Source organism: Serinus canaria, chromosome 12 (assembly GCF_022539315.1).
Source record: "Serinus canaria isolate serCan28SL12 chromosome 12, serCan2020, whole genome shotgun sequence".
NCBI lineage: Eukaryota > Metazoa > Chordata > Aves > Passeriformes > Fringillidae > Serinus > Serinus canaria.
In genome coordinates this window covers 13,463,687-13,488,704 of record NC_066326.1, presented here as the reverse complement: position 1 = coordinate 13,488,704, position 25,018 = coordinate 13,463,687, and the positions used below count along the sequence as shown (strand labels likewise).

The following is a 25,018-nucleotide window of genomic DNA, read 5'->3' as shown; positions in this document are numbered from 1 at the left end:
ATCACCTATGGTGGGAAATGTCCTTGTTCTTCCCCTCATTTCAAAAGACTGCATCACATACAGAGAAAGGGTTTACCTGTCTCCCTTTGGAGCAGTTCACTGCTGTCATCTTCCATCTTCAGAGGTTTTGTTTGTGCTTGTGCAGATGCTCTGAGGAATTAAGTCCTTTCCTCCAGCAGAGCTTCCAGACAGTGCCTTACAGAGAGCAGCACCAGGTACAAGTATCTGCTTTAAACATCTGCAGTTGTCCCTCCAGCCAACATCTGAGTCAGCAAGGTTTTCTACAGTCTGTTAAAACTGTGTAAATTCCAATTTTTTGCTGAAAAGATGTTTATTCTCTTTGCCACAAGTCCTGAGCAATCTTATGATTTGACATCTGCTTAGTCAGAAGTTACTTTGGAATAATTAATAAATACAAAATAATCAATGGAATAAATTTCCTTCAGTGAGTTCCATTTTTTTAATCAGTATCTGAAAGTTAGTTTGACAACAAAAACAGCCATGAAAGCTCAAGTATCTTAACTTACACATCAGAAAATTAAAAAAAGCATAGATTTAAGTCCTAACTAGAATATAGCAATGGTTCACTGAATAAGATATTTGCCTTCTAATTAAAAAAGACCTCTTCACATATCATCAATATCTGACCTTATCTGAGTAACATTTCATTTTAAATATAGTTTGGTTGTAATTTTTCTAAATAAAATGTGAGTGATAGCAAGGCACCATTCAGAATACGTACTGATAAATAGTTTTTGCAATCATCTGAGCAGACCAGTCACTTTAAGGATGTTATACAAAGTGCAGATCTCTTACTGCTAGAGTGGTAAAACTACATCAGCTTAAATTGTGAGCAGAATTCTACTAAGCACCTTGTGAAAAACAAAAACAAAATCAAAACAAACAAAGAGGAATATCAATTTTCCAGTAGATTTTTACAAATTTCAACTCCAGTTCTGCATTTTTAGAAGAATAAGTTCTGATAAATACACTGTGTGTCTTCTCCCTGAATGCTCTACAGTTAGAGGCTGCTGAGCTGAGTGAAGTCTAACTTTGAGTGGGATTTGAAAACCATGCATTCCTTTCACAGAGGAAATGTTTGTCATGTTTGACAAATCTGAGCACATGCAGGTTCCTCCCTTTCCTATGAATTCTGATACAAACTAATTCAGCTCTCAAATTTGAAATTCCATATGTGCTTACATTTGCTTGACCATTCTCTGCAGGATGTGGTGATTACTGACTAGCTGCTTTCCTGGGTAACATTCTCATAGCAGTTAAAATTCTTCAAATAACATAATCATTTTCAAAACAGCCCACAATAATCTCTTCCATTCCTCATGCAGTCACATGGTATTTCTGGCTGATGTGTACAACTATCTTGTCATTTAGAAACAGCTTTTCTTCAACAGAAAATTTGAATTTACCACAAAAGGTCATATTTAACTAAATTTGTGATTCTTGGGGTGTTCTGCACAGGGCCAGGAGTTGGACTTAATGATCCTGATTGGTCCCATGAAACTCAGCATATTCTATGATTCTAAAAAAGGAACTTAAGCCAGCTGATTAAAAAAAAAAAAAAAACAGTAGGTAATATAATACCAAAAAAATATTCAAATTAATAGTTATTTTAATAGGATATGTTATTTTGCATGATATTTATCATGCTGGCATATTTAGTATGAGATACCAACATGTGGGTGAAAGCCTAAATAGCAAATTATATGAAAGGATGAGAATATTTACTTATCTCTGTGTTTCCAAGGTTTTGGGTTTATACACAGGAACATTCTTCTCCTGAAGTGATGGGAGGCCCTTAATTATATCTGCAGCTTTCTCTGCTATCATGATAGTGGGGGCATTCAGGTTTCCAGTGACAACACTGGGCATTATTGAAGCATCAACTACTCTCAAGTTTTCAACACCAAGGACTTTTGTTTGGGGATCCACTACAGCGGTGCTGTCTGAAGGCTGACCCATTTTACAGGTGCAGGAAGGATGATAAGCAGTATCAGCCTTCTGCCTTATGAAAGCATCTATTTCTTTGTCAGACTGAACATGATTTCCTGGTTGAATTTCAGGCCCACGAAATTTTTCAAAAGCTTTCTGAGCAAAGATCTCTCTGGTCAACTTGACACACTGGCGGAATTCCCAAATATCTCTTTCTGGAGAGAGAGAAAATAAGAAAATTGTAAGTACACATTTAATTTACCAATATACACAGAATGCAAAACAGAAAAAAGCAGCATTGAGGAAAAGAAAACTGGAAGAAAAGTATCTCACTTTGCTGAAAGCCATGATAAAGCTATTTTTTAAAGTCACAGATATTTATGTCCACTGTGAACAAAACTGTTGCTTATATTGCACTAGCCCAAAAGGAAAGATGTGAAGTATGAGGAATTGCACTTTATCTTGCTTTACCTACTGTCTAGGAAAAAGGAAAACAGTCTCGGCACAAAGAAGCAAAAGAAATTAATTGCTTCACAAGCAGAGGTGGTGATGAAACAAACAGCAAGACACAGCAGATACTGAGAATTCTGACTTCATCCCCAATTCTTTCTAGCTTACACAGTGCTTTGCACAATCACCTCTTTTCATACTAGTTGACTTTTATAAATGAGAAATAAGTAACAGTGTACCAACCAGCACTTCTGAACTGGTGTTGAGTGGGTACAAAAATCAGCTCCTGAAACAGGCAGGAAATAAGCTGACAGAGCAAGGAGAGGCTGCAGTTACCTGTTGACAGGTAGTTGGGCTCAATGATGGGGTGGTCATTTGGGTCTGAACTCTTCAGCTTCAGCCAGCCCACACTTGTGCTCCTCATGGGTCCCACATGGACCTGCAACACCCAGCACAATCCCACCAGGTCTACTTCCAAATTCAACATGGCTGTTTTGGGGGGTTTTTTTTGGTTTTTTTGCAATTTAGACAGAGTTTACAAACTCAGCAAATATAAACATTACCCAGACATGGAAAATGGAAAATGTCTGGTTAATGTTTATATTAACCAGACATTATATATATATATTAATGAAAAACATTAACAGTGGAAACTATTATTGAACATTTTTCCATTTTATAATTTATTTTGTAAATATAGAATTCCATTGCAGGGAGCAAATATGCCTGTCACATCAACTCACAGCTGTTCTTTTCATTTAAAATACAACCATTCCAATTTAGTAGTATCAGAGCACTCTAATACAATCAGCAACTGGACCAAATTACTGTGTCTCTGAAGAAAAGAGATTAGCAAGGAAAAGCATGTACATTCAGTGACAGTTTTCCAGAATTAGCACTCAGAGTTTTGGATCAAGATGATAGTCTAAAAAGGGGCTTGGACCTGTGCCAGTGAATAAATGAGTGTTTCTATACATTTCCACTTAAACCTTTCTCTCAACTGCAGTGGAACAGTTTTGTTCCATTGCAAAATTGTGTCCTAACCCATAGCACAAGGGCACTTCAGTGGAGTGAACACTCCATTCAATACTGGCCTTCTTTCCCAGAGATAAAAACTAAGATAATTTTGGTGGCAATATCACATAACAAGGCTGTGTTTTCTCCCTAAGGAAGGAGGTTAAGCAGTCCATTTCATATTAAACTGAACACAGTATTTTTCAGTATATAGCCAAATTATCAACATTTATAATGGAGCACAACCCTCCCTGCTAATGGCTACAAAGTCTTACTGGAGATTCTCTCTGACTCACCTGGTAAGCTTCCATTGTGGAAGCAACCCTGCCGTGGTCAATCACCTGGGAAGGGAGGAAGTGGAACTGAATGTCAGGGTGAGGAACCCCGGGTTCACTGCGGATGAAACCACCAGATTCCAGGTGGGCAGTGGCTCCCTCACCTAGGGAGTGCAAAGGAGGGAGAAGATGCCATTAAAATACCTCCAAAGAGCAACAAGTCCACTTGTTTCTAACCTGTGGATGCACTACCATGAATAATTAATTTCTGCAGCATCAGCTGTAAGGAATGCCAATTCATTATGAACATGTAGTTTAGGAATCACTTTCATCTGCTTTTTAATTCCTGGATAAATGTAAATATGCATAACTTTGGAAATCCCACAGATCTGAGAATGGGATGTTCCAGTTCTGTCACTGTAACTGGCAGGCCAAGGCTCTGACTCCAGAAGCAGATTTGGATCCTAACAGGCGTGGAGGGAACTGGCTGCACATCCTGATGTGCCTGCACTGCTCACTCTGTGACGTGCACTCCAGTTATCCCATCAGTCACATGGAACAGGCAGAGCCACCCACAGTGCCTGCCCTGGAGGGAAAGATGAAAGCCCTGCAATGTGCCTTGTGTTGTTTTCATTTTCTGTTTAAAACTGTAAGGTAGCCCTCAATATCTACTTGCATGGTAAAAAGCCACATATACTTGGGATAAGTTGCCAAATAATACAAAATTCAGCTAGTTATGTAGAGCTCAACTTTGGCCAAGCTATTTAGGTGCCAACAAGGATTATATTTACTGACTCTTTTTAAGCTGCAACTTACGACTGAGGTACTGTAAAATTCATGTGTCATTCTAACTAAAGTCAATTCACATTTCCTTGGAGGGCAAAAGGATTCTGATCAGAGCAACAAACTAATTCTTTTGAGACAGTTATACAGAAATCAGTCCAACAATATGTTTTTATTGACATCACATTGATTTAAAATAAATATTTTCTCCATCCTCTTTGCAATAGCTTTTCTTAGTAGCATTGATTTTTAAATGTACAATTTTTATTTGCATGAGATATAGAGATGTTAATAATAACCTCCTTCATTACCTAAGATACAAGTACTTTAAAATATTCTGGTATAGAAGGAAAGAAACAGTTCAAATCCATTTGCAAATTCCAGTTATTTCTCAGAGCATGAACAGGATTATTTATTAAGGCTCCCAGCCTATAAAACTCACAGATAAAAGGCTTTCATCATACTAAATCAGTCTGTGGTAGGATGACTGCAGACTTTGCTTCGTACCTGTAAATTTCCAAAGCCATTCGAGACCAATCCTCACCATGTTCAGTGGCTTTTGTGCACTATAGAGAGTAATAGGTTTGGTGCACTTTTGCTGGACATACACTTCTAAATGGTCCTGCAGGTTCTGGCCCACTCCTGCAGGGGGTAGAAAGAGGGGAGGGAGAAGAAAAAAAAAAGTTATTTCAGACAGAAAGGTTACCCACCATGCTTCAAGCAGAGAACATCTTAGTGGGAACTAAACCAAGCTCTTACAAGGGCAGTGGTGCCACAGACCAAGGCCATGAGTCTTTTGCTCATGTCAGAATAAGGTTTTACATAAACATAACTAGAATGAAAATAGTCACATATATAACTAGAATAACAATACCATTTGCATGCATAACTGGAATGACAATTGAGAGTTAAATGGCAGATATATCAGCTGTTTTAAAATTGCCCCTGCTTCTAAATACTGTGCTAACTTCTTTAGCTTTAAGGAAAAGTTCATGTTATTCCTTCTGTGTTTGAATATTTATGACAGTGGGAGTCTACACAATGTGTAGTGGATCAAAACTAATTCCAAACTCTCAAGGACAAGTGTGTTGCCTAATTATAAAAATATGCCTTCAGAAAGGCATTTTTCACTGTCAGATGTGGTGAAGAAAGAGTAGGAGTTTGTTGCTTAGTTCTATGATCAATGCATGTTTCCACTGATTGGTATAAAATCAATGCATCTTTCCACATGTTTTCAACATGTGTTTCTGTCTACACAACTTGACATGAAGAAAACTCTGTTTCATGATAATTTAATTTAATGGTCATTCAGTGGCATCCATAGGAAGAAGAAAGAAAAAACTTTACCAGGAAGATGGCAAACAACAGGGATCCCCAGTTTTTTTAGATCATCTGCATTTCCAATTCCAGACAACATAAGCAGCTGGGGAGAATTTATGGCACCTCCACTTAAAATAACTTCCTTATTGGCAAAAACCTAAAAGGAAATGAGCACAAAAGCCCTAAGATTATAAAGGCTGAGCTGAATGCAAGCAACATCAGGGGCTGCTGTTTGAATATGCTGTTCTGATCAGGATTAGACACCCTTCCCTCACATTTTCTTAATTTCAATGTATTCCTGTCTTGTCAGAATTTTCCACAGAGAGAAGTAACCAAGCTTTTGCTTTGATCATTCCTGTATTTATTCCCATCCTTACAATCCATTTAAAGTGTATGGCACAGAAACATCCAGCTCCTGTCCTTGCCAGGGGAATGGGACCTGTGGCACTCAGATCAGGCAGCTAAGCTTCTCTGCCATTTTCAGCAACCCTTTATAAATTACAACTGGAACTCCTAAGGAAGGTTTGGAATTCACAGACATGGTAGCTCAAAAGTTCTTCAGAGCTTTTTTTTTTTCTTTTTTAATTCAATCAAGGCTAAGGTTTGATTTCTTAGCTCATGGTAGTCCTCAAAAGCACCCCCCACCATGGACTGAATTTTGTTTTGCTGTCAGTCTTTTCATCAAATGGTTTGGTCTGAGCCCTGAGCTGGTCATGACACAGGCTGCTAAATTATTCCTCTGCCTTTGACCTGAACTTTTAACAGATTAACATGGAATGCACATTAACTGGGAACCCTGTCCTTTTTGAACGACACCTCAGCTACAGAGAAAGATGGCAAAATGTTGCTACAGTAACATCCAAGTGTAATAATAATAAAAAGCATTTTCACACTGTTTATCCAGTATGGCCAACAGATGGCCAGTGCTATCACCTTTTATTTGGTCTGGGCAATCAGTAGCATGGTGAGACTAATAAACACCATATCAGAGCCTGGTGAATCAATACTTAGAGCTGTATTTTGCATGTTATACAAACTTAACTTATTTACATGTTCAATGGAACACACAGAACTGGTACCAGTTTGTTCAGAGCAGCATTCAAATGATGCTTGCTCAGTCTAAACCCCCTGCAAAGTCAGAAATGCAGATATTCCTAGCCCACACAAAGCTTTTCATAATCTCTCACTAACATCCTGATACACTTTTGTTTGAGTTAGTCTATAATACATCAAAACATTTTCATCCTTTATATGAAAGATGAAGTATAAATATACTTTTCTACTTGATTCTGAACTTAAAAACTCCAGGAATGTTCAGTCTACCTTTCCTACTTTTACTGGAGTCCTGGGAGATCTCTAGGACTTCAGTGTTAGACAAATAACAAGTCATTGGCTGGTGAATACATTCTGAATAACTTTTGAATCAGGTTTGATGATCTTTTCATTTTGCTGATGACTGATGTAAAAGAGATTATATCTAAAATAGACTGTAAAAACAAAAACACTTTAGTCAATTGCTTCATCTTGATGGTCATAATGCAATAAAATTATTAGTTCTTCCATCCAGACGTATAAAATTTTCCAGAAAGTAAAAGCAGATACTAATCCTGCAGTTTTGATGCTGGGGGAGGGAGGGGAGGGGGAAAGAAGGAAGGGAAATACTTTGAAGGTGTATTTTGTACCATACATGATATAAACATATTATTCACTATGCAGAATTCATGCATATATTAGTATGTATGAAAATTCATAGCAATTGAAGAATTTTGCAATTAAATGGTCCAGTACTCAGAAAGTCTTTGATCGTGTGTAACTGGGTTTTCAAGAATTTCTTCAACAAAATTGAATTTGATAATGGCACAAGAACAGCAATTAGAGGTACCATTAACACAGAAATGTAATAGCTTATGAAATCAGTTAAAAGTTCTGCAACTGTTGTTTCATATTGGTAAAATTATTTGCAATCCACTTAGAAAGCAGATTTGATCTGTGCTTTAGAAAATCAAAGAACAGATTATTTATATTGCTTTTTACCTTCTGGCAGGTGCTCAGTCACAGAACTTGTCTGCTGAGTTTTATAAGGGTTGCTGAACTCAAACCACCAAGACCTGTACTCAGGTCTCTTTAGGATATTATTATTACACTTTGTGATTGTTTTATAGTCCTTTGTGACCAAAGACGTTGGGTTATTAGCATTCAAACCCCTTTTAGGCAATATCCTGGTTACAGACTGATCCATTATCAGCTGTTAAGGGAAGTGAGGATGGTTTGGGTCTTACAGAGGTCAATGGATGGAAAGAGGCATAAAATGAACCCATTATCCAGAGTTTTGTAATAGCAATTCAAGCTTTCTTCCACACAATCACATTTTCAGTGGGAGTTGGACTGAAAGTGAGAAATATTCATTCCACAGCCAACCATAAGGCAAGATTTGCCATCTGTCCCTCGAGCAATTCAGATTTCAGTATCTGGCTTTTACAGATTTTGCCCTGCCAGAATTGTTTTTCAGAAACATCCCCCTTGCAGCACTCTGGTCAATGTGCTGGGACAGGGCATGGTTGCACCATAGGGACCAGTCTTACACAACACTCTGTGGAACATCAAGTTATGGCTTGTCCCCTCAGCACTGGCAGATGGAAATGTAATGATGAAGTTAATCTCTAAAACAATACAACTGGAATATATAATTTACTGTAAAATAACTGACAAGGAATCATGTATTGTAAGAAACAATATAACCTCTGGAAAAGAAAACATCTTGTACAGTAAAGTGCCATTTTTCATAGACTTTTTAAAAAAAAGATATAATTTAGCTTTGATTCATACCTCTCATACTGAAAATCGAAAATCTCTTACCTTTTTCTTTTGCCCATTTTTCACATACTCAATACCAATGCATTTTGTTCCTTGGAACAAGATTTTTGTTACAAGTGTCTTCTCTGCAACTGAGAAATTTGGGCGTGATATGGCTGGGCGAAGATAAGCACTAGCTGTGCTCCATCTTTGACCTACAATGTATATTTACATTAAACATCAAAACAGTCATGCTCAGTATGCTTCAGATTTTGGCCAATAACCACCAGGATGCCTACAGAGGGAAAGTCTTCGTAGAGTTTATAGAGTTCAAAGCAAATGTGATTTGATATAACAATTAAAGAAATTATTTTAACATAACAAATTACACAATGACATAATTTAACTGAATCAGGACTTTTCTACCAATGCAACTTGTAGTGAAGTACCCAGCACATTGGTAGCAAGCTGCTGAGAGATGAACAGGGTGTAAATACAGAGTGCCATAGCTGGGCAGTAACCTAAACACTCAAATGGCATTCAGTGCAGATTACATGTCCGTATTTCAGCATTATTTCTGGGTCAGAAATAGGAATTACTCGAGGAGCCCTTTCTGGTTTACCTTGGTGTATAGTCATGTCCATCCAGCCGAAGCCTTCCTGCTGGTAGCCATTCATGTCATCCGTGAAGGGATACCCGGCTTGCTGGGCAGCCTGCAGGAAGGCCTGATGGAGAGGATGGTTCGTTTTCCCTCTCGACACGTGCAGGGGGCCATTCCCACCTCGGTACTGATCCGGCCCCAGCTCGTGCGTCTGGGCCTTCTTGAAGTAGGGCAGGCAGTGCTCGTAGTCCCAGCCCAGAGCCCCCTCCCTGCTCCAGCGGTTGTAATCCTCGGCGTGCCCGCGGATGTAAACCATGGCATTGAGGGAGGAGGAGCCGCCCCACACCCGGCCCCGGGGCCAGTACATCACCCGGCCGTCCATGTGCCGCTGCGGGGTGGTGTGGTAGTGCCAGTTGTACTTCTCATCGCAGAGGTTGTACGTCAGGGCAGCAGGCATGTGGATCTTCCACATCAGCCTGGTGCTGCCCAGCAGGGTGTCCTTAGGGCCCGCTTCCAAAAGCAGCACGGTGCTGTGCGGGTCTTCTGTCAGCCTGTTGGCCAGCACACAGCCCGCTGATCCAGCCCCCACAACGATGTAATGATAAGAGTTTGTCTTTGCAGAGCTCAGCTGGGATGATGCCCGTGAAATTGTGAATTGTCCATTGATGCCGAATGTATTCTTTAACGTGTGTGCTCTAAACAGGCTTCCTGCTACTTTGCACATCACAGCACTGTGACGTTTAAATCCTTTCATTAAATATGACATCTTTACTGATGGTCACTCGTGCAGAATTTCTGACAAAAATCCAGTGCTTTACCCTAGGAAAAAACCCAAAGATACTAATTAAAATGTAAGCATTACTACCCTAAAATGTCAGTCATTTTCAGGTGACAGTGGTATACTTTACCCATCTGCACTACCCAAAAAGTTAACAACAATGGCAATAAACAGGTAAACATTTACTGTCTAATTATTCTTTTAGTGCAGTTTACACAGCACTCAAATGTACTATCCTATATTATATGCAGTCTGATTTTGATTTGCTTCTGGTTCCTGAGACAGATGAAAATTTTCAAGTAGTTGCAAACCCAGAAGAGGTAGAAACTTTTGCATTTCTTGCAGTCTCTCTCTATCCACCCCTAATAGGCAAGAATTTAAGAACAACAACAATTTCAAAAACTTCCCTGTGAGTCTGTGACAGTGGTATCACACAAGGCAATTCACATTGGAAATTGTGAGTGTGTTCACTGCACACTCTGCCAGAGAGTGTCTCCACAAAACAAACATGTAAAAAACTAATCTCCAGCTATCCCTAAGGTGAAAACTGCTGGATTTGCAGGTGTCTTCTAACACAGGGAAAGGCAAAATCTCTTCATCTGTGCCTTTCTACCTTGCTACTAAACCCAGATCCTGCAAGAGTACTCTGAGTACAGTTATAGTCTAATGCCACCAGCTCCTCAGGCTGAGTAAGAATGGCAAGTGTTTTACTTTCAGAGAAGCCTGTGAGCCTTGGAAGTACCACAGGTTAACTCTGTGTTGCACTGGTTTGCGCACAGGGACTCAGTGCCAGATTTTCTGTGTGTCACAGGTACTGATCCTGCTGGCCAGCCTGAAGGGTTTCTCCTGCTCCTTCCTCCTGAAACCATTTCTTTTGGTCTAAACAATTAGTGAAGTGTTAGGGGTGTTCTTGGACTGTAAATAACATTTCTCCCTGGCCCATGACTTCTGTTTAAGCTGTTGTCCTGGATTCTAGAGACAGCAGCTTATCCAGAGTCCATTGCACTTATCTCTTCCAGCACTGCCCAGCTGAGAGAGATAAGCAGGAATTGTCCTGAAATATTTTGAATCTTCTGTAACAAAATTAGGTGTGAATTACTGCTAAATGTTAAAAATTTTCCACATACAATTACAGTTTTATACACACTTATTTGCAAAAGTATGCTCCTTTACTTTTGGGAAACAGATTGGAAGGAGCATAACTCTGACTTCTCTTAGGAAAACTTGTAATAAACTTGTTTGGGGCTGTACAAACCCCAAAATTTCTGAATGAACAACTAACCATGGATAACAGTTTGTTCTCCAAAGCAAAAAAAAAAAAAAAAAAAAAAAAGTTGCTGGGGATATCGCTGAGCCTAAAGTTCACACAGCTGATTCTCCTCACATGGATAACTTGAGATTGCTTCCAGCTGAAGATGGGGACATGTCAGGTTTTTTTTTTTTTTTTTGCAGGTGAAGTCTATTAAAGGATTCTTTCTTGAAGAAAAAGGTTTATCAGCTTATTGTGATGCAGCAGAGGATGCAAAGGTAGGGAAGGTTTTACTTGTTTTGGTTGTGAGGAAGAGGGTTATGGTTTTGCAATATCTGTGCTTAACCTGCAGAACTGGTGAGCCACCAGTTCAGGACTTTATTGATCCAGGAGCACCAAATTGGTGAGGGGGTTGATGAATATGGGCCTGGGCCCTGGTAATCTGGGAAAGATACCCTGTCCCAGTAGGGAACTATAGTCTTGTGGCCAGCTCTTCTAAATGTTGCAGTGGTTTTCTTTGCATTTTGTTGTTGTTTCACTTCAAACAGAACAGGACTGGTAGAATAACACCTGAGGGAATTTTTGTCTTGTAAAGAGAGCTGGGAGTGAAGTCAGTCAGCAGTGTCCTGGCCATAACAGTCAAGTGACTTTGGCAGTCAGTGTGTAGATGATTCACAAACCTTGGTGCTTTTGAGTTCTGAAGTGCAGAGGTCAAAAATTAAGTCAGTCTGATTTAATATAAATCTAGCACACATGTTTTGATGGAATGGATTAAAACACTAGTTTCAATGGAGTAAAAGACTAGTTTCAATGCACAATTCTTTTTGCCATATTGATTCACATCCACTCTCTTCTTTCGGTGGTCCCTCTGCATGAGCACTATCCTACCCCGTTTCTTCTAAACTGATCCTGAAACAAAAAGGAGAGTGCCTGAAACACTTACTCCCTGTTCTGTTGACAGAGGAGAAATAAGAATATTCTCCCTGCAGATGGAAATCATGACCCTCTCCCAGAGATGTTTACAGCCCAGACAACACATAATGTAGTGGAACAATGGGGCATTGTCAGGACGTTATCCCTTCATGAATGCTGTCAGGCCTGACTGTGTAAAGGGCAGGAGGAAGAGCTCCTCAGGCTAAAGCAGATCTTGCTTTTTGTTTTGTTTTTCCCTGCTGCAGGCTGTGTAACAGGTTCAAATGTATCTGCCGCAGAATGTTTCGGACTAACTTTCCCTTCATTCCTGCTAAGGGAGAAAGTTCATTCACTTTCAAAAACATTACTTACCTCTCCGCTTCCTCCTCTGTGCACAAGCGTCTGTGAGCTCCGGCGGGTCCGGGCTGCCCGCCACCCCTCTCTGGGGGCTCCCGAACCGGGACCGCGGCCGCTCCCGCCCAGCGGCCCGAGCAGGAGGGAGATGGGTCTGTCCCGGTCCCGTCCGCAGCACGGGGCACCCACAGGCCGCGTCTGTCCCAGCCCAGGCCGGGGAGGCCGCTCGTGTGTGGGGGCTGCCGCCGACCCCGGGCAGCCCAGCCCAGCCCGGCGGGCGGAGCGCGGGGTGGTCCCTGGAGCGAGGGGGCCCCGACGGGAGAGTCCGCGGGGAGGCAGGGCAGGAGCGCGGCTGGGACTTCCCTCCGGAATGCCCCCTTTGGCCGCTGTGCGGGCTGGGCAAGAGCGGCTTGGCCAGGGCGGAAAGCGCCCAGAGGGGCAGCGGGCGAAGTCCTCGGCCTCGTCCATCCCGGCAGCGTCCCCGGGCGGCTGCGCTGCCCCGCCGGGACAGGGCTGCCAGCTCCGCCAGTGCCACCGGGACAGCTCCGCCAGGTTCCCCCGGGACAGCTCCGCCAGGTCCGCCAGTGCCACCGGGACAGCTCCGCCAGGTTCCCCCGGGACAGGGCTGCCAGCTCCGCCAGTGCCACCGGGACAGCTCCGCCAGGTTCCACCGGGACAGGGCTGCCAGCTCCGCCAGGTTCCACCGGGACAGGGCTGCCAGCTCCGCCAGTGCCACCGGGACAGCGCTGCCAGCGCCCCCGCGGAGCTCCGGGGCACGGGGCAGACCCAGCCCCGCGCTGAGGCGACCCCACTCCGCTCCTTCCCGGAGCGCTCCAAGTTTTTCACCCTCTCATGGGGCGGGGCGGAAAAAACGTTTTTCCCACCCTTGGCTGCAAAAACTACTTCAGTGGGAGCAGTGAGAGCCGCAAGGCGGCTGGGATGAAACCCCAGGTGTCCCCGCTCCGCGCCCGTGTCTCTCTCCGTCCCGCCGCAGACGGCAGGCATCTCCGTATGATTGAGCGCTGGGCACAGTGCTCGAAGGAAGCCTCTGAAAGTTGAGCTGCAACTTGCAGCTGAGGGCTTTAATCGCGATCCTTACCTGGGCAATGCCTTTAATCGCGATCCTTACCTGCTCAATGCGTGCTGCCAGGAGAAAGCCTTGGTCTGAAGTGAGAGCAGCAAAGGCGCTGTCCCGCCGGGCCTGCCTGTGTTGACTTGATTCGTTAGCTCAGCAGTGACGACGCTCGGGTTTGGCTGTATTACTGAAAAGTGTGTGTTCAATCATAATTCTGAGCAGTTTCCCGATGGGTAGGCAGCAGAACTAATAATTCCACAATGTAACTCAGATAAGTTACTTTTCCATTGGCTTTGTCTTCTGAATATCTCCAGTACATACTAATGTAGTGCGTGCTTGTTGTAGACTGAACTGCATTAAAACGTGCTGGTAATGGGAGTATGCCAAAATTCCCCGAGAAATGGCCAGGGATTGGTATTGTGTGAAAAGGCAGTGCCACTCTGGGAGGGGTATCTTGGGAGTCTTGTTTAGCCTTTCAAATACTCATGGCAAAACAAAGCTGATAAAATGAAGAAAAACCAAGATTGTGACATCTTGTACTTTTTCCTGACATCGTCTGAGGACAACGGTCTCTGCTGCAATATCTCTGATGCTGCTTGTAGATGCTGGGTTTTTTCCATGTCCTTCCTTACCACTCTTCTCAGAATGTATTGAACCATTAATAATTTTCCAGCTTAATTACTTGTTAATGTTTTTGTTTCTAATCAGATAAGTAGAAAATGGACAGTCTCCGGGTGATTGGTTATTCACACTCAAGCACCACATTCCAAACCTCTGAATAATTATTCATTACTGGAAAAGAGTAATTGTTCCCTGTGGAACTATGAGTAAATGTGTACTTGATGGAAGTGGTCTTTAATATTTGCAGTGATTAAGATTTCTTGAAACCTGATGTGTGCTTGCAGTGTTGAAAAAATTTTGTACACTTTCAATGCTGTTATTTTGTAAGCAAATAAAGTCTATAGAAAACATGCACTAAATATGTGTAAGAGTATAGGAGTTTCATGAAGTAACAGAGCCATTTCAGCAGTTAAATAGGGGTAGCTGCAGAGCACAAAATTCTAAGTTCATTGTTTGGAATGTGAAAAAATAGAGGAGTTTCCACCTCATTGTAAGGGCTCCTACATGTGTCCAGTATTTCACAGGTTTGCAGACTGGAAATTGGTGATGATATCTCATCCCTCTGTTACCAACTGAATCATTCGCATGGCCTTTAAACAGAAATTTTGAGAATCCTGTGCAGGTGAATTTGCTGGTTTTTTAATGCATGGATACTTGAATATGTATCATTCTCAAGTCAGTATTCATTGCAAACTAAGCTGAAACTTCTCATTGTTTCTTGTTGCAACATTTATCAGGTACATTCAGTGGATTTTCCTCTGGATGTCTGCAAAACTCTGGGAAAAATGAATGTTTTGGCTATATAGATGCTTGAATGTTAAAATCCTGTCAAGATGCAGATGATTTTGATCTTAGGTGACTTTCTATATACTGGCATTGTCAAATTTTGCCTTTCACCTTCCTCAAGTTTTATGCTTATTAGAGTTATGCTGCTCTTCAGGAATTCATTATTTTATAGCTCTTACTTGGGGTAAAACTCAAAAAGGAAGAGAGGAGAGGAGATGATGACTGATGAGACCTCAGGCTGCAGGGGGAGGTACATTCCAGTGACATGGGAGGAACTGGCAGGGAGCAGACTCTGACTGATATGCCTTGCTTCTTTCCAAGTAAGGAAGAAAATTAAGTAAATTAAGTAATGTAATCAATTCCAGCATCGATGATGAATCATTTTCCATTGCTTTTTAGCACATTTTCTGTGCATGGACATTGGAAATGATAATTCCATGTGCATTTTCTCTAAATCCTATTAATATACACATAAACAAATGCATACATATAATATATTGGTAAGTATTATTGTGATAACTGATGATAGCTTTTAGAGACTTGTTTCAAAGTGATGTTTTTCTCTTTTAGAGCTCCTCACAATCAATTCAGTTGGAGGATGTGACTGATTTCTCCTTGCTGCTCTACTTGTGACTGTGTCTCATTGCTGGGCCAGCTTGTGCCATCTCAGACAGAGGTAGGAGTTCTCACCTTCTTGAGTTTTGTATTCTGTAGTTTTGCTGCAAGCATCCTTTCAGATAAGGTCATAAAAAAGAGACTGCCTTTTAGGTTTTATTGCAATAGGAATGCTCTCGAGTTTGTTCAGGAAGCTTCAGCTTCAGTATTTCAGTTCAAACCAGTCCTGTGGTTTTAAAGGCAGCTGCCCAACCAAAGCAGGTTTGGTTGGTGTTGCAGGGTGGTTGAGGAGTGCAGCCTCACTGCCCTCAGGTGGATTGAACTGGAAGATGTGCTGGCTGTATAAAATTGCAGCTAGGTCTTTTGGGTGTATTATATTTATTTTTGTAAAATAAGGACAAAAGTGGACTCTACAATAGGATAATGAAAAACTAAGAGATTTTGATAAGTACAGGGCAAGAAAAAAATATTCCACTTGCAAATTCCTTGTCTTTCCACTGAATAAAATAATTTATTACATAAGTAAAATACAAACAGTGACTGTAGTTTTAGTTCTTCATTTCACTTTTACCCTAATGATGACTTAAATAATGACTTCATGTCCTGGTAACATTAGAGTAGCAATCAGAATATTACATTAAACCCACAGCTGCACTCTTCAACTGTTGTTTCTGGAATGAATCTTGGCTTCACATCTCTCACATAAGTTCCTACATTGTGTAATTTAAATATACATTACCTGTATAATATAAATATAGTTACTCTGGAGATGACAGTGGTACTCTGTATGCAGAATTCAATGCATACAATTTAAAAGACAAAGGGTAGCTGAAGTCAAATGAATTCAGTAAGTCTTTTGGTTTTTTACAACACGTCCAGAAAAATCGCAGTTGATGTTAACATTAACAAAATACAAAAAATCTGTATCAGCAGAAAATCAATTCATGTGCACTGGGAAAAGAGGGCATTTGGGGAAAGGAAGCTTCAGTGAAGTTGCTGCAGGTTCCTCTGTAAGCACCTCCATTACCACACAAAGGCAGCTCGCTCCCGTAGCATCCTGACACCAAAGCGCTGCCACTCCCTCTGGTAAATCCACAGCTCCTGAGTTGTGTCCAGACAGGCCAGAACTGCCCCTCCTTTCCAGGCAATTAAACGTGGATCCATATCCTAAATTCAAAACACACATTGCACACAGTCATTGTTCTCATTCTGCATCATTCTTCAAAGCTGCATCCTATTTTTCCAACACTACTCACCAGTTAGAATCTGGTGGGGTAGGGGAAAAGAAAAGTTTTTCAGTATTATCAGGAAAAAGTAGTGAGATAAAAATATTTATTGATATTCAAGATGCTTTGAGAAGTCACTTTTTATTTCAAGATGCTTTCTAAGCACACCAAGAAAAACTTGCCTTCAAGTAATGGAGGCTCTGAAATAGATGGAAGTATATTTACAATTTTAATTTTGCCTGATTAATGCCAAATGAAAATTAATCTCAATGCCTATTTTTCTATTATCTGTATAGTACTAAAAAAAGAAAAAAATCCCAATTTCTTGCTGAGGAGACAGGTGACTTTCATAGGCCAGTACTAACTGCTTTTTAAAGAACAGGGCCTTGAACTAATAAACTTCAGTGATCTGCACCAGTCACACTCTTGCTATGCCACTAACTCCCCGTCTCTAACCAGCTAGTGCTATATTATAGGCTGAAAGCTCCCTTAAATCTCAGATATTTAACTGCTCTGGGATTTTAAAAGAATTTTTTACTTTTAACCTTTCAAAGATTTCACCCAATCATAGTTTACTATCTATTTAGCTATCAGTTAACAGTTACCTTAGGCCTTGTGATGACCTCAACATTTTCAACAACTCTTCTGAAAGAAGGTGGCATTTTGTTGAGAATTCGGTGTTGAAGAAACTCTTGAGCTTTATGAAACATAAGGCCTCCTCCCACTACTAAGATGGAGCTGTACATCTTCTTTTTTGTATCATCAGATGCTGGAATGAAAGAATATACAGATATACATCTCTTTTTAAAAGTTATTATGGCCTGTATTACAATTAATTTAGTGCAAGTCAAACCAGATAGAAACCCATGCTTGCTTTAAAATTCTTCTTCTCTTCCTTGGATACATAGCTCAAGAAACATCAACAAAGATGCAAGCATAAGAAACAGTGTAGCTACTCTCCAGATGATAAAACCTAGGGACACATCTTTCTTTGGTGAACTACAGGAGTTACATAAAGCCACCCTGAGGTCTATTTCACAGACTTGTACAAATGTAATTCTTACCACAGCAGTCGATACTATGAAGGATGGCTTTGTCCAGGCCCAAGGCTTTGCCTTCAAACTGAGAAATAGCAGTTTTCCTGGACATGTGTGCAGTTAAAGGTTCTTCTGAATCGTTGCCAGGTATCATACAGTCACCCTGGGAAGAGCCCAGCTCCACTTCTTGTGGGTAGATCCTCTCTGAAATGTCTGAGGATTGGCCTCTCAATTCTCCCTCAAATGCAACAGGCTTTGACATGGATTTTCTGTCAGCTGTAGCTTTTGCAGACTTAAAAATGAGGAAAAAAAATGCAAAAAGGTCACAACAGGTTACAGAATTAAGCACCATTGTACTTCCCTTCACCTTTTTGCACAGCAAGGTTAAGCCCTGCATTATTGCCTCCTCTAATTTTCTTTTTAATCCTCATGTTCTAAATAAGGGCTTATTTTGAACTCCATCTGATTGCTCAATCCCATAACAGAGGGATCCCTTCTTAGACTCTAAAAATGCACACTTCTAATTAAAAGAATTGTTTAGGCATCTGTAGCTACTTTAAATTTATTCTTTAATACTTCTGAATGAGGTTAGAAATTCTGGTTTCTGAGATGAGATAAGGAGTCCTCATTAATTCCCCAATTAAATGATAGTTCATAAAAAATAAAATCACACACCTGCTCCTGCTTACTTTGTGTGGCCAGCAGATAATGTTCATCATGAGGATCCTCAGGATCACCTTGTGACCTGTGCTGCAAAATTGTCATTTTTTGTCCAACAATTCCAAAAGTTGCCGGATAAAACAAAGCCATGGGTGCCTGAAGAGAGGTTTGGCATGGTTTTACTACAGTATTCCTTCTTATGGCATTTACTAAAGAAAAAAGATGAGTCTTGCTCTATTTTTCTCACAATTCAAAATTAAAGGTGTTTTTTATCCAGGTAGTTTGTAAAATACTAAGGTTTCTTCTGTTTTTTAAAATTAAAAATATTCCAACAAATACACAAGTTTCTTTACAGATTTAGCACTGTATGATAAACAAGTACTCAAATGTCATTTGTTACAAAATTAGAAAATTCAATGGTGAATTGAAAAACTTGCAAAATTTGCATTAATGCTTTGCACTTGAAGGATAATTATCATATTTAGATGAAGCAACAAGCTTTGTGGCTAAGGCTACTTAGAAAGTCTTGTGCATCCACCAGGGCTGCATTAGGCCCACTCATCCATATAGGAATTAATTTTATCTACAAGCACAGTTTAAGAACAATCCATAAATCACATGGGCTTAGTAGCACTGGACTGATATAAATTGAGGCCCTGAGTCTGAATGCTCATTGTACTTGTGATTTAATTTAAAAATCACCTGTAATTTTTCATCCCCTAATCGGAACTGGTACAATAAAGCTGGAGAATCCGGATGCCGAATTTGGAACTCATGATCTTGTAATCCAGAAATATCCTAAGGTAAGAAACAAGCAATCAAAAAAATTATTTATATTAAATATTTCTATTTATTAAGCTGTGCAATCTATTTAACTACAGAAAACAGCAAAAAAGTAACAAAACTCTCTTCAAATTATGGACTTTATTTACCCATTCTTGAGTTTTTTAAAGCCTTTTCCATGTAGTATGATGTGCCAGACAGCTTTCTACATGCCTAAGCCTCTACAATGAGGGTTTTGCAGGAAGAAGAGACCTGCTGGCAGATCTGACAGAACTGAAGTTGAAAACCAGCAAGTATGCAACTATTATCAGCTTCTTCCAGCAGTAAGAACAAAGAAATTATCTTTCTAAGGGTTGGGATTGCTTTCAGCTAGAGGAAAAATAAGCCAAGTTACAAACATTTCTAGTCTAAAGCTTCCACAGCTTTTGCCAGTATTCTCCTGAGTAAAATATTTACAATTAACTTGGACTCAGAAAAAGGCTCCCCAGAGTAACATTCTGTAAAAGAAAAAAAAATTACTTGGGATAACACACAATTTACTCCTTCTCACCTGATCTAGATGACAAAATGTCTCCTTTAGGTGCTGAAGCAGCAGGCAATCCAACTTATTAGTTAGCTGGCAGTCTCTGTATGGGAATCCTGCTCGCTGCATCAGCCAATAAAAACACCTTGACACATCAGATCCCCCATATGCAAGGCACAGCCTAGAGCACAGAGAAGAAAAAGATCTTTTTATGTAGTTGCTGAAATACTGGCTGACTGTCTAAAATCTTCCTAGCATTCCTCTCCCTGCAGCAACAGGGAGAGGAATGCTAGGAAGATTTTAGACATGTTGGAATCATGACTTCCACAGAGACTGCAGAACACAGTATTGGTTCTGATCAGTTCTCCCTGTTTTCTTCCTTTAAAGATAATTCTTTATAGTTTATAGTGTAACAGTTGTCTCTGTTAAATGCCTCAGAGCAAGAATACCCCTATATTTATAGAAATTTTGTCTCCTTTTAAAAGTCAAATCTTTGGTAAGCAAGTAAGTCCATGATTCTAATAATTCTGCGCACTCCAAGGTACCTGGTATTGCGATGGGAAACACCATCTTCTACACAGCAAACACTTGTCTTCTGATCTCCCACATCTACAATGCATGCACTGCTTAAACCACTTCCAAAGGTAGCACAGACAGACTCCTGGTGTACAATAATTCCTAGCAACATTAGAAAAAAGTATATTAAATTTATGCCAAACTTTACAGTCATGTTGCTGACAATTTAAAGGACATTTAATGTCTTTTCAAGACCTACAAATAGCCTGACTGAAAGCCTGTATATTTAGTGAAGATGTGGTGGGGGGTACTTAGAGATTTTTTTGTTGACTAAGGCTTTAAAAGTCCTGAAAAGATGCTAAGAGCAGGGTTAAATGATCTTTTTTCTACAAGATTAAAGGTACTGTCTCCAAATTGCAAGTATTTTTTTAGTCTGGTAGTGCAGGGTCTTGATTACTGGATGTACATGAAGTGTTTTCCTAATTTTTTCTGGTTTTAATCAAATGGCATTATTATTAGCATTTCAGATATGGTCTTTAAGTAGTTCTGAAATAAGATCCAATTTGATCCTCTGTTTTCCCTACAATCCACCTTTACAGAGTACATTTGTCACAAGCCCATACTTAAACCAGGGAAGTACCAGAGATTCCAGTCTGTCCTTCTAGACAGTTGTGCATTTTAGAAATATTTAAGAAATCAGACTGCTGCTACTTTTACCTCAGCTGAATGAAATGGTCATTTCCACAGAAAAACTTGTTTCAATATTAGCCGACCATTTTGCCCCTTTAAAAGAGACAGCAGTTATGTGATTGGCAAAAGATGAGGGTGCTAGTCCCAGCTAACCTGGGACTGATGTGCAAAAATATGCCTTAAAAAAAAACCAAACAAACAAAAAAAAAAAACCTTATGCAACTAATCACTAAGTACTTGCTTCATTATGGTTTTTACCTGAGAAGCCCATCTTCATTAGGATCATATTTACCAGCTCTTTCACGTGCTGTTTATTATAGATGTCTGGAATTAGTAAAATGCATCTGTAGTACTGAAGACAAGAGAGTATATTAAAGCCAGCTCTCAAATAAAGCTTGATATACAACTTATAAAAAAAAAAAATCAAGATTTTAGGAAAGGGGAAGGTTTTCAGTATTTCAAAAAATATGTTCTAAGCAGTGCCAAGAGTATATAGGCATGAGACAAACACCCACTAGGTAAAGGTAAGTAATTATACAAGTTTTAGGCAGCCCTTCCCCAGGTGCCTACTTTACAACCAACAAAAAAAAACCAACAAACCAAACAAAGGCTAAGACTGAAATGTCTAAAATGGGATTTCTAAACATCCTTGTTAAAGGTCCTGTCAACAGCTTTTGTCTTAAAGACATGGACAAAATTCCAGATGAAGTCTTGGGAACCCTGCTCACCAGCAGAAAAAAGGTATTTGTTAAGGAAAGCACCAGTAAGAGGCTATCAATACCAGCAAGTTGCTTCTCTTTTACAATAACATTTAGAGAAGTGGATACAGCCCACACCACAAAAATGTGCTGTTCACAGCTCACCTTTAGATCTTTCAGTGGTATTTCCAGGTATTTCTGTATTGCATGTGACCATATAACCTCCAGGTCTGCCAGTACTGCAGTGAGGGACCCACCAGGTCCTGCGTGGAGATTCAGCTGCCCCCTTCTAATGGGCCAGTGGATGTTATAAGAATCTAATGGATTAACATACAGGGCCTGAAAATGAGAGATTACATCCTGGGCATTGCTTTTCCCAAAAAATAGTGACAAAATGAGGAACAATTGGGAAGAAAAATATTTCAGAAGCACACACAAGACACTGCAGAGCTCAGACTGATGTAAGAGCAATACAGTGGATTTCTTTGTAACAGGGCTTGATAATAAACCATTAAAATAAAAAGACAGCAAATACATAGTCTGAATTGTTTGAATGTTTTTGCCCACAGACATCTAGTGAATATAAAGGTGTATTTTTCCACTACGTCATATTAGAAACTAAACACTTTGAAGCCCCCAAATATCAAGTTACTCAGCAGCAATTCCATATAGTGATACTTTTATCAGTTTCTTGCCTTTTGTCTGAGTTATGCCATATGGGTAAAGCTCTCACCTACTCCTGGCAAAAACCCTGGTTTATAGCAGCAAGGAATCCAAGATACTTGTTAAGGAAATGGGGGAACCCTCTTGTCTTGCTGAATGATAAAAAATACTCAGTTTCTCCACAGTAAAGTTTCTCAGTTTTGCTTGGTTAGCTTTACACATCTTTCAGTACATACTAACTTAGAGCAGACTGCAACTGATCCATGGCTGCATTAAAACACATGAAGCCTCACTGAGCAGGAAAATCAATCTTACCTCTTCTCCCACCAAAAACTCAGGATGATTTGATGTGTTTGTCCACTTGGCCCCAGAGCTGTGATCCAAAATGGCAGGTCTCATCTGTCTGTTGTATGACCTGGCCTGAAACGTAACCAAACCAAATCCTGTTGATAAATATTTTACCAGTCACTTTTTATGCATGGAAGAAAAATGAAATACCCTTTGAACTCAGCCCTTGAGGAAACACTTATAATCTACACTGTCTCATGATTTCAGAGCTAGGTAGCACAATAACATTTATCCATATTTGGTCTAGAAAGGGCATCTGTTCTTGTCCACTGAAGCAAAGCATCTCAGCCAAGGATTGTGTGAATGAAAATAACTTTAGAATGAGTTACCTGATCAGGTGACACTGGTATGCGCCTCGCTCCATTTGACATCTTTTTGGACCATATTGCTTGGTCCACCATTTTAAGGCCATTTTGTCTCTGCTCAGTACTTTCAGGTTTCTAAGGAAAAACCCCAAATATGCAATGTAAATACTTTCAAACCATGTCTTTATACTGGTAATGCTGAAGCTATTAGGAAACAATGAAACCATACTGATTAAATTTAGATAGACAGTAGAATGGACAGAAGTTTGTACAATCCAAAATGCACTTATGCTCATTTCTAAAGAAACTGTTTTTTATATTAGAGTTGCCAACACCTATTCAAGTCAACTTGAATCTTTTAACTGCTTTTAGTGGCTGCTGGACTTCATCTCTAGTGATGTGTTCAGGCCATTATCTACTTAACTACAGACATATGAAGTAGGAGCAAAAATGTTTAAATAGATCTCAATTATTTAACAGTGAGGTTTAATATTAGAGAGCTTAGTTAGATTTTTACAGATTCAGACTACAAATAAGATTATTACATATGTCTTTTGACCAGGCTGGACTAAAATGACTTGCTGTGTTACCCAAGTCACTAACTAGTAACCAACACATTCACAAATGGAGAAGTCTGATTCGAATACTAAGTTGGCATTCCATCAGAAGAAATACTGACTGCGGTACCAGACCATAGCACAGGGAAATCAACGTGTACAAACCGTCAACCTATCAATTCATTAGGTTTAGTTCATTGCAAATCACATAAAACGCAAACACAGACTGGTCCAAACCTACTGACTTCAGTAGGTGGCATCTACAGTCCTTAAAAAGGGTGAAAAACAAGTTTGACAGGAGATGTACTCTCCTCTGGAAAACCATGAAGGATGAAAGGCACATATGCACACCCAACAAAGCCAACCGCCCCAGAACAGGGATGGACAGGCGGATCCCGGCGAGGCGGGGCGGCGCTTACATTGAGGCCGTCCCTGAGGAGCCAGCTGTCCCTGTAGGCCGCCTGGCCCGGCTGCTTGTGCCGCCGCGCGATCACGTGCGGGATGCCCGCGGGCAGCGTGTCCGTGGCCCGCCCGAGCCGCAGGGTGGTCGAGCCGGGGTGGATCACCACGATGAAGTTGCTCTGTATTTGCTGAAAGCGGCACAACGAGCACGGAATCAGACTGAGCCGCCAGGACCACCTGGAGCCCTGCCGGCGCTTCCACACCCCCCTCCGCAGGCCTTTAAAAGGCCGAGCCCGGGCCGGGCCCGCCCCAGCGGGGAGGGAGCAGCGTCCGGCAGCCGCCGCTGGGCTCCGGGCCTCACCTCCTGCAGCGACTCGGGCACGGCGGCGGGGACGATGGGCCGCTTCACGCCGCGCTGCTCGCGTTCCCGGTCGCGCTCCTTGTCCTTGCCGTTCTCCGCCTCGCTTTTCTCCGCCTGGGTCATGCTCGGGCCGGGCGGAAGCCGCGTCTGCCGGCCCGAGCGGCGCCGAGCCCCGCGCGCGGCGGAAGCGGGCGGGCCCTGGCCCGGCACCGCCCCTCGAGCAGGTACCGGGAGGGGCCTCGGCGGCTCCCGCGGGCTGCCCGGGACGGACCCGCTTGGAGCGGAGTGCAGAGCTCCTGCCCCGGCGCTGAGGAGCCCAGCAGCGGCACGGGGAGCCTGGGAAGCAGACCTACCGCTGCCGCGGGTCTGGTAGAGCACCGGCCAACGCTCTCAGCTGGGCTGGTAGTGCTGGAGGGGCCTCAAGAGGGGCATACGGCTTAAAATACTCTATACAAAGGCCGTAGTACGGCTGGTGGACGTGGTACAGCTGTAAGGGGCTAACCATGCAAGGGCCTCCCTGTTTATGGGCAGCGAGCTCCTTTAGAAGGTGTGCAGAGAGGATGTATGACTGGAGCTGGGGGAGATGTGGTTTTTAAAGGCCGAAAGTTGCTGTTACACAGTCGAGTCTAAAAGAGAGGAATTTTGTGCTAGGTAGGCGTGGTATCTGCTGGCG

The 25,018-nt window shown here is 41.3% G+C and overlaps 2 protein-coding genes across 4 annotated transcripts; both read right to left on the bottom strand.

Annotated features, from left to right (window-relative positions):
• Positions 1-432: 432 nt before the first annotated feature.
• On the bottom strand, positions 433-13,775 carry CHDH (choline dehydrogenase). 3 transcript variants are annotated; one of them, XM_009091046.4, is made up of 8 exons: positions 13,609-13,774; positions 9,208-10,005; positions 8,649-8,800; positions 5,820-5,949; positions 4,980-5,114; positions 3,711-3,853; positions 2,737-2,839; positions 433-2,165 (listed from the first exon to the last, which is right to left on the bottom strand). In XM_009091046.4, exons 2-8 carry the CDS (start codon positions 9,950-9,952, stop codon positions 1,747-1,749), a joined length of 1,827 nt encoding a protein of 608 aa, XP_009089294.1. In that variant the 5' UTR covers positions 9,953-10,005; positions 13,609-13,774; the 3' UTR covers positions 433-1,746. The 3 variants fall into 3 exon arrangements, with proteins under 3 accessions (XP_009089294.1, XP_018770574.1, XP_030084063.1); XM_018915029.3 differs by lacking the exon at positions 13,609-13,774 and adding an exon at positions 12,498-12,723; XM_030228203.2 differs by lacking the exons at positions 5,820-5,949; positions 8,649-8,800 and having other exon boundaries at positions 13,609-13,775.
• A 2,292-nt stretch (positions 13,776-16,067) lies between these two features.
• Positions 16,068-24,549, bottom strand: ACTR8 (actin related protein 8). The gene is made up of 13 exons (XM_018915030.3): positions 24,346-24,549; positions 24,002-24,172; positions 23,050-23,160; positions 22,688-22,792; positions 21,875-22,048; positions 21,270-21,363; positions 20,351-20,483; positions 19,833-19,986; positions 19,202-19,297; positions 18,515-18,655; positions 17,867-18,131; positions 17,408-17,571; positions 16,068-16,743 (listed from the first exon to the last, which is right to left on the bottom strand). The coding sequence occupies exons 1-13, from the start codon at positions 24,466-24,468 to the stop codon at positions 16,600-16,602; spliced, it is 1,875 nt and encodes a 624-aa protein (XP_018770575.2). The 5' UTR covers positions 24,469-24,549; the 3' UTR covers positions 16,068-16,599.
• Between the last annotated feature and the right edge of the window lie 469 nt (positions 24,550-25,018).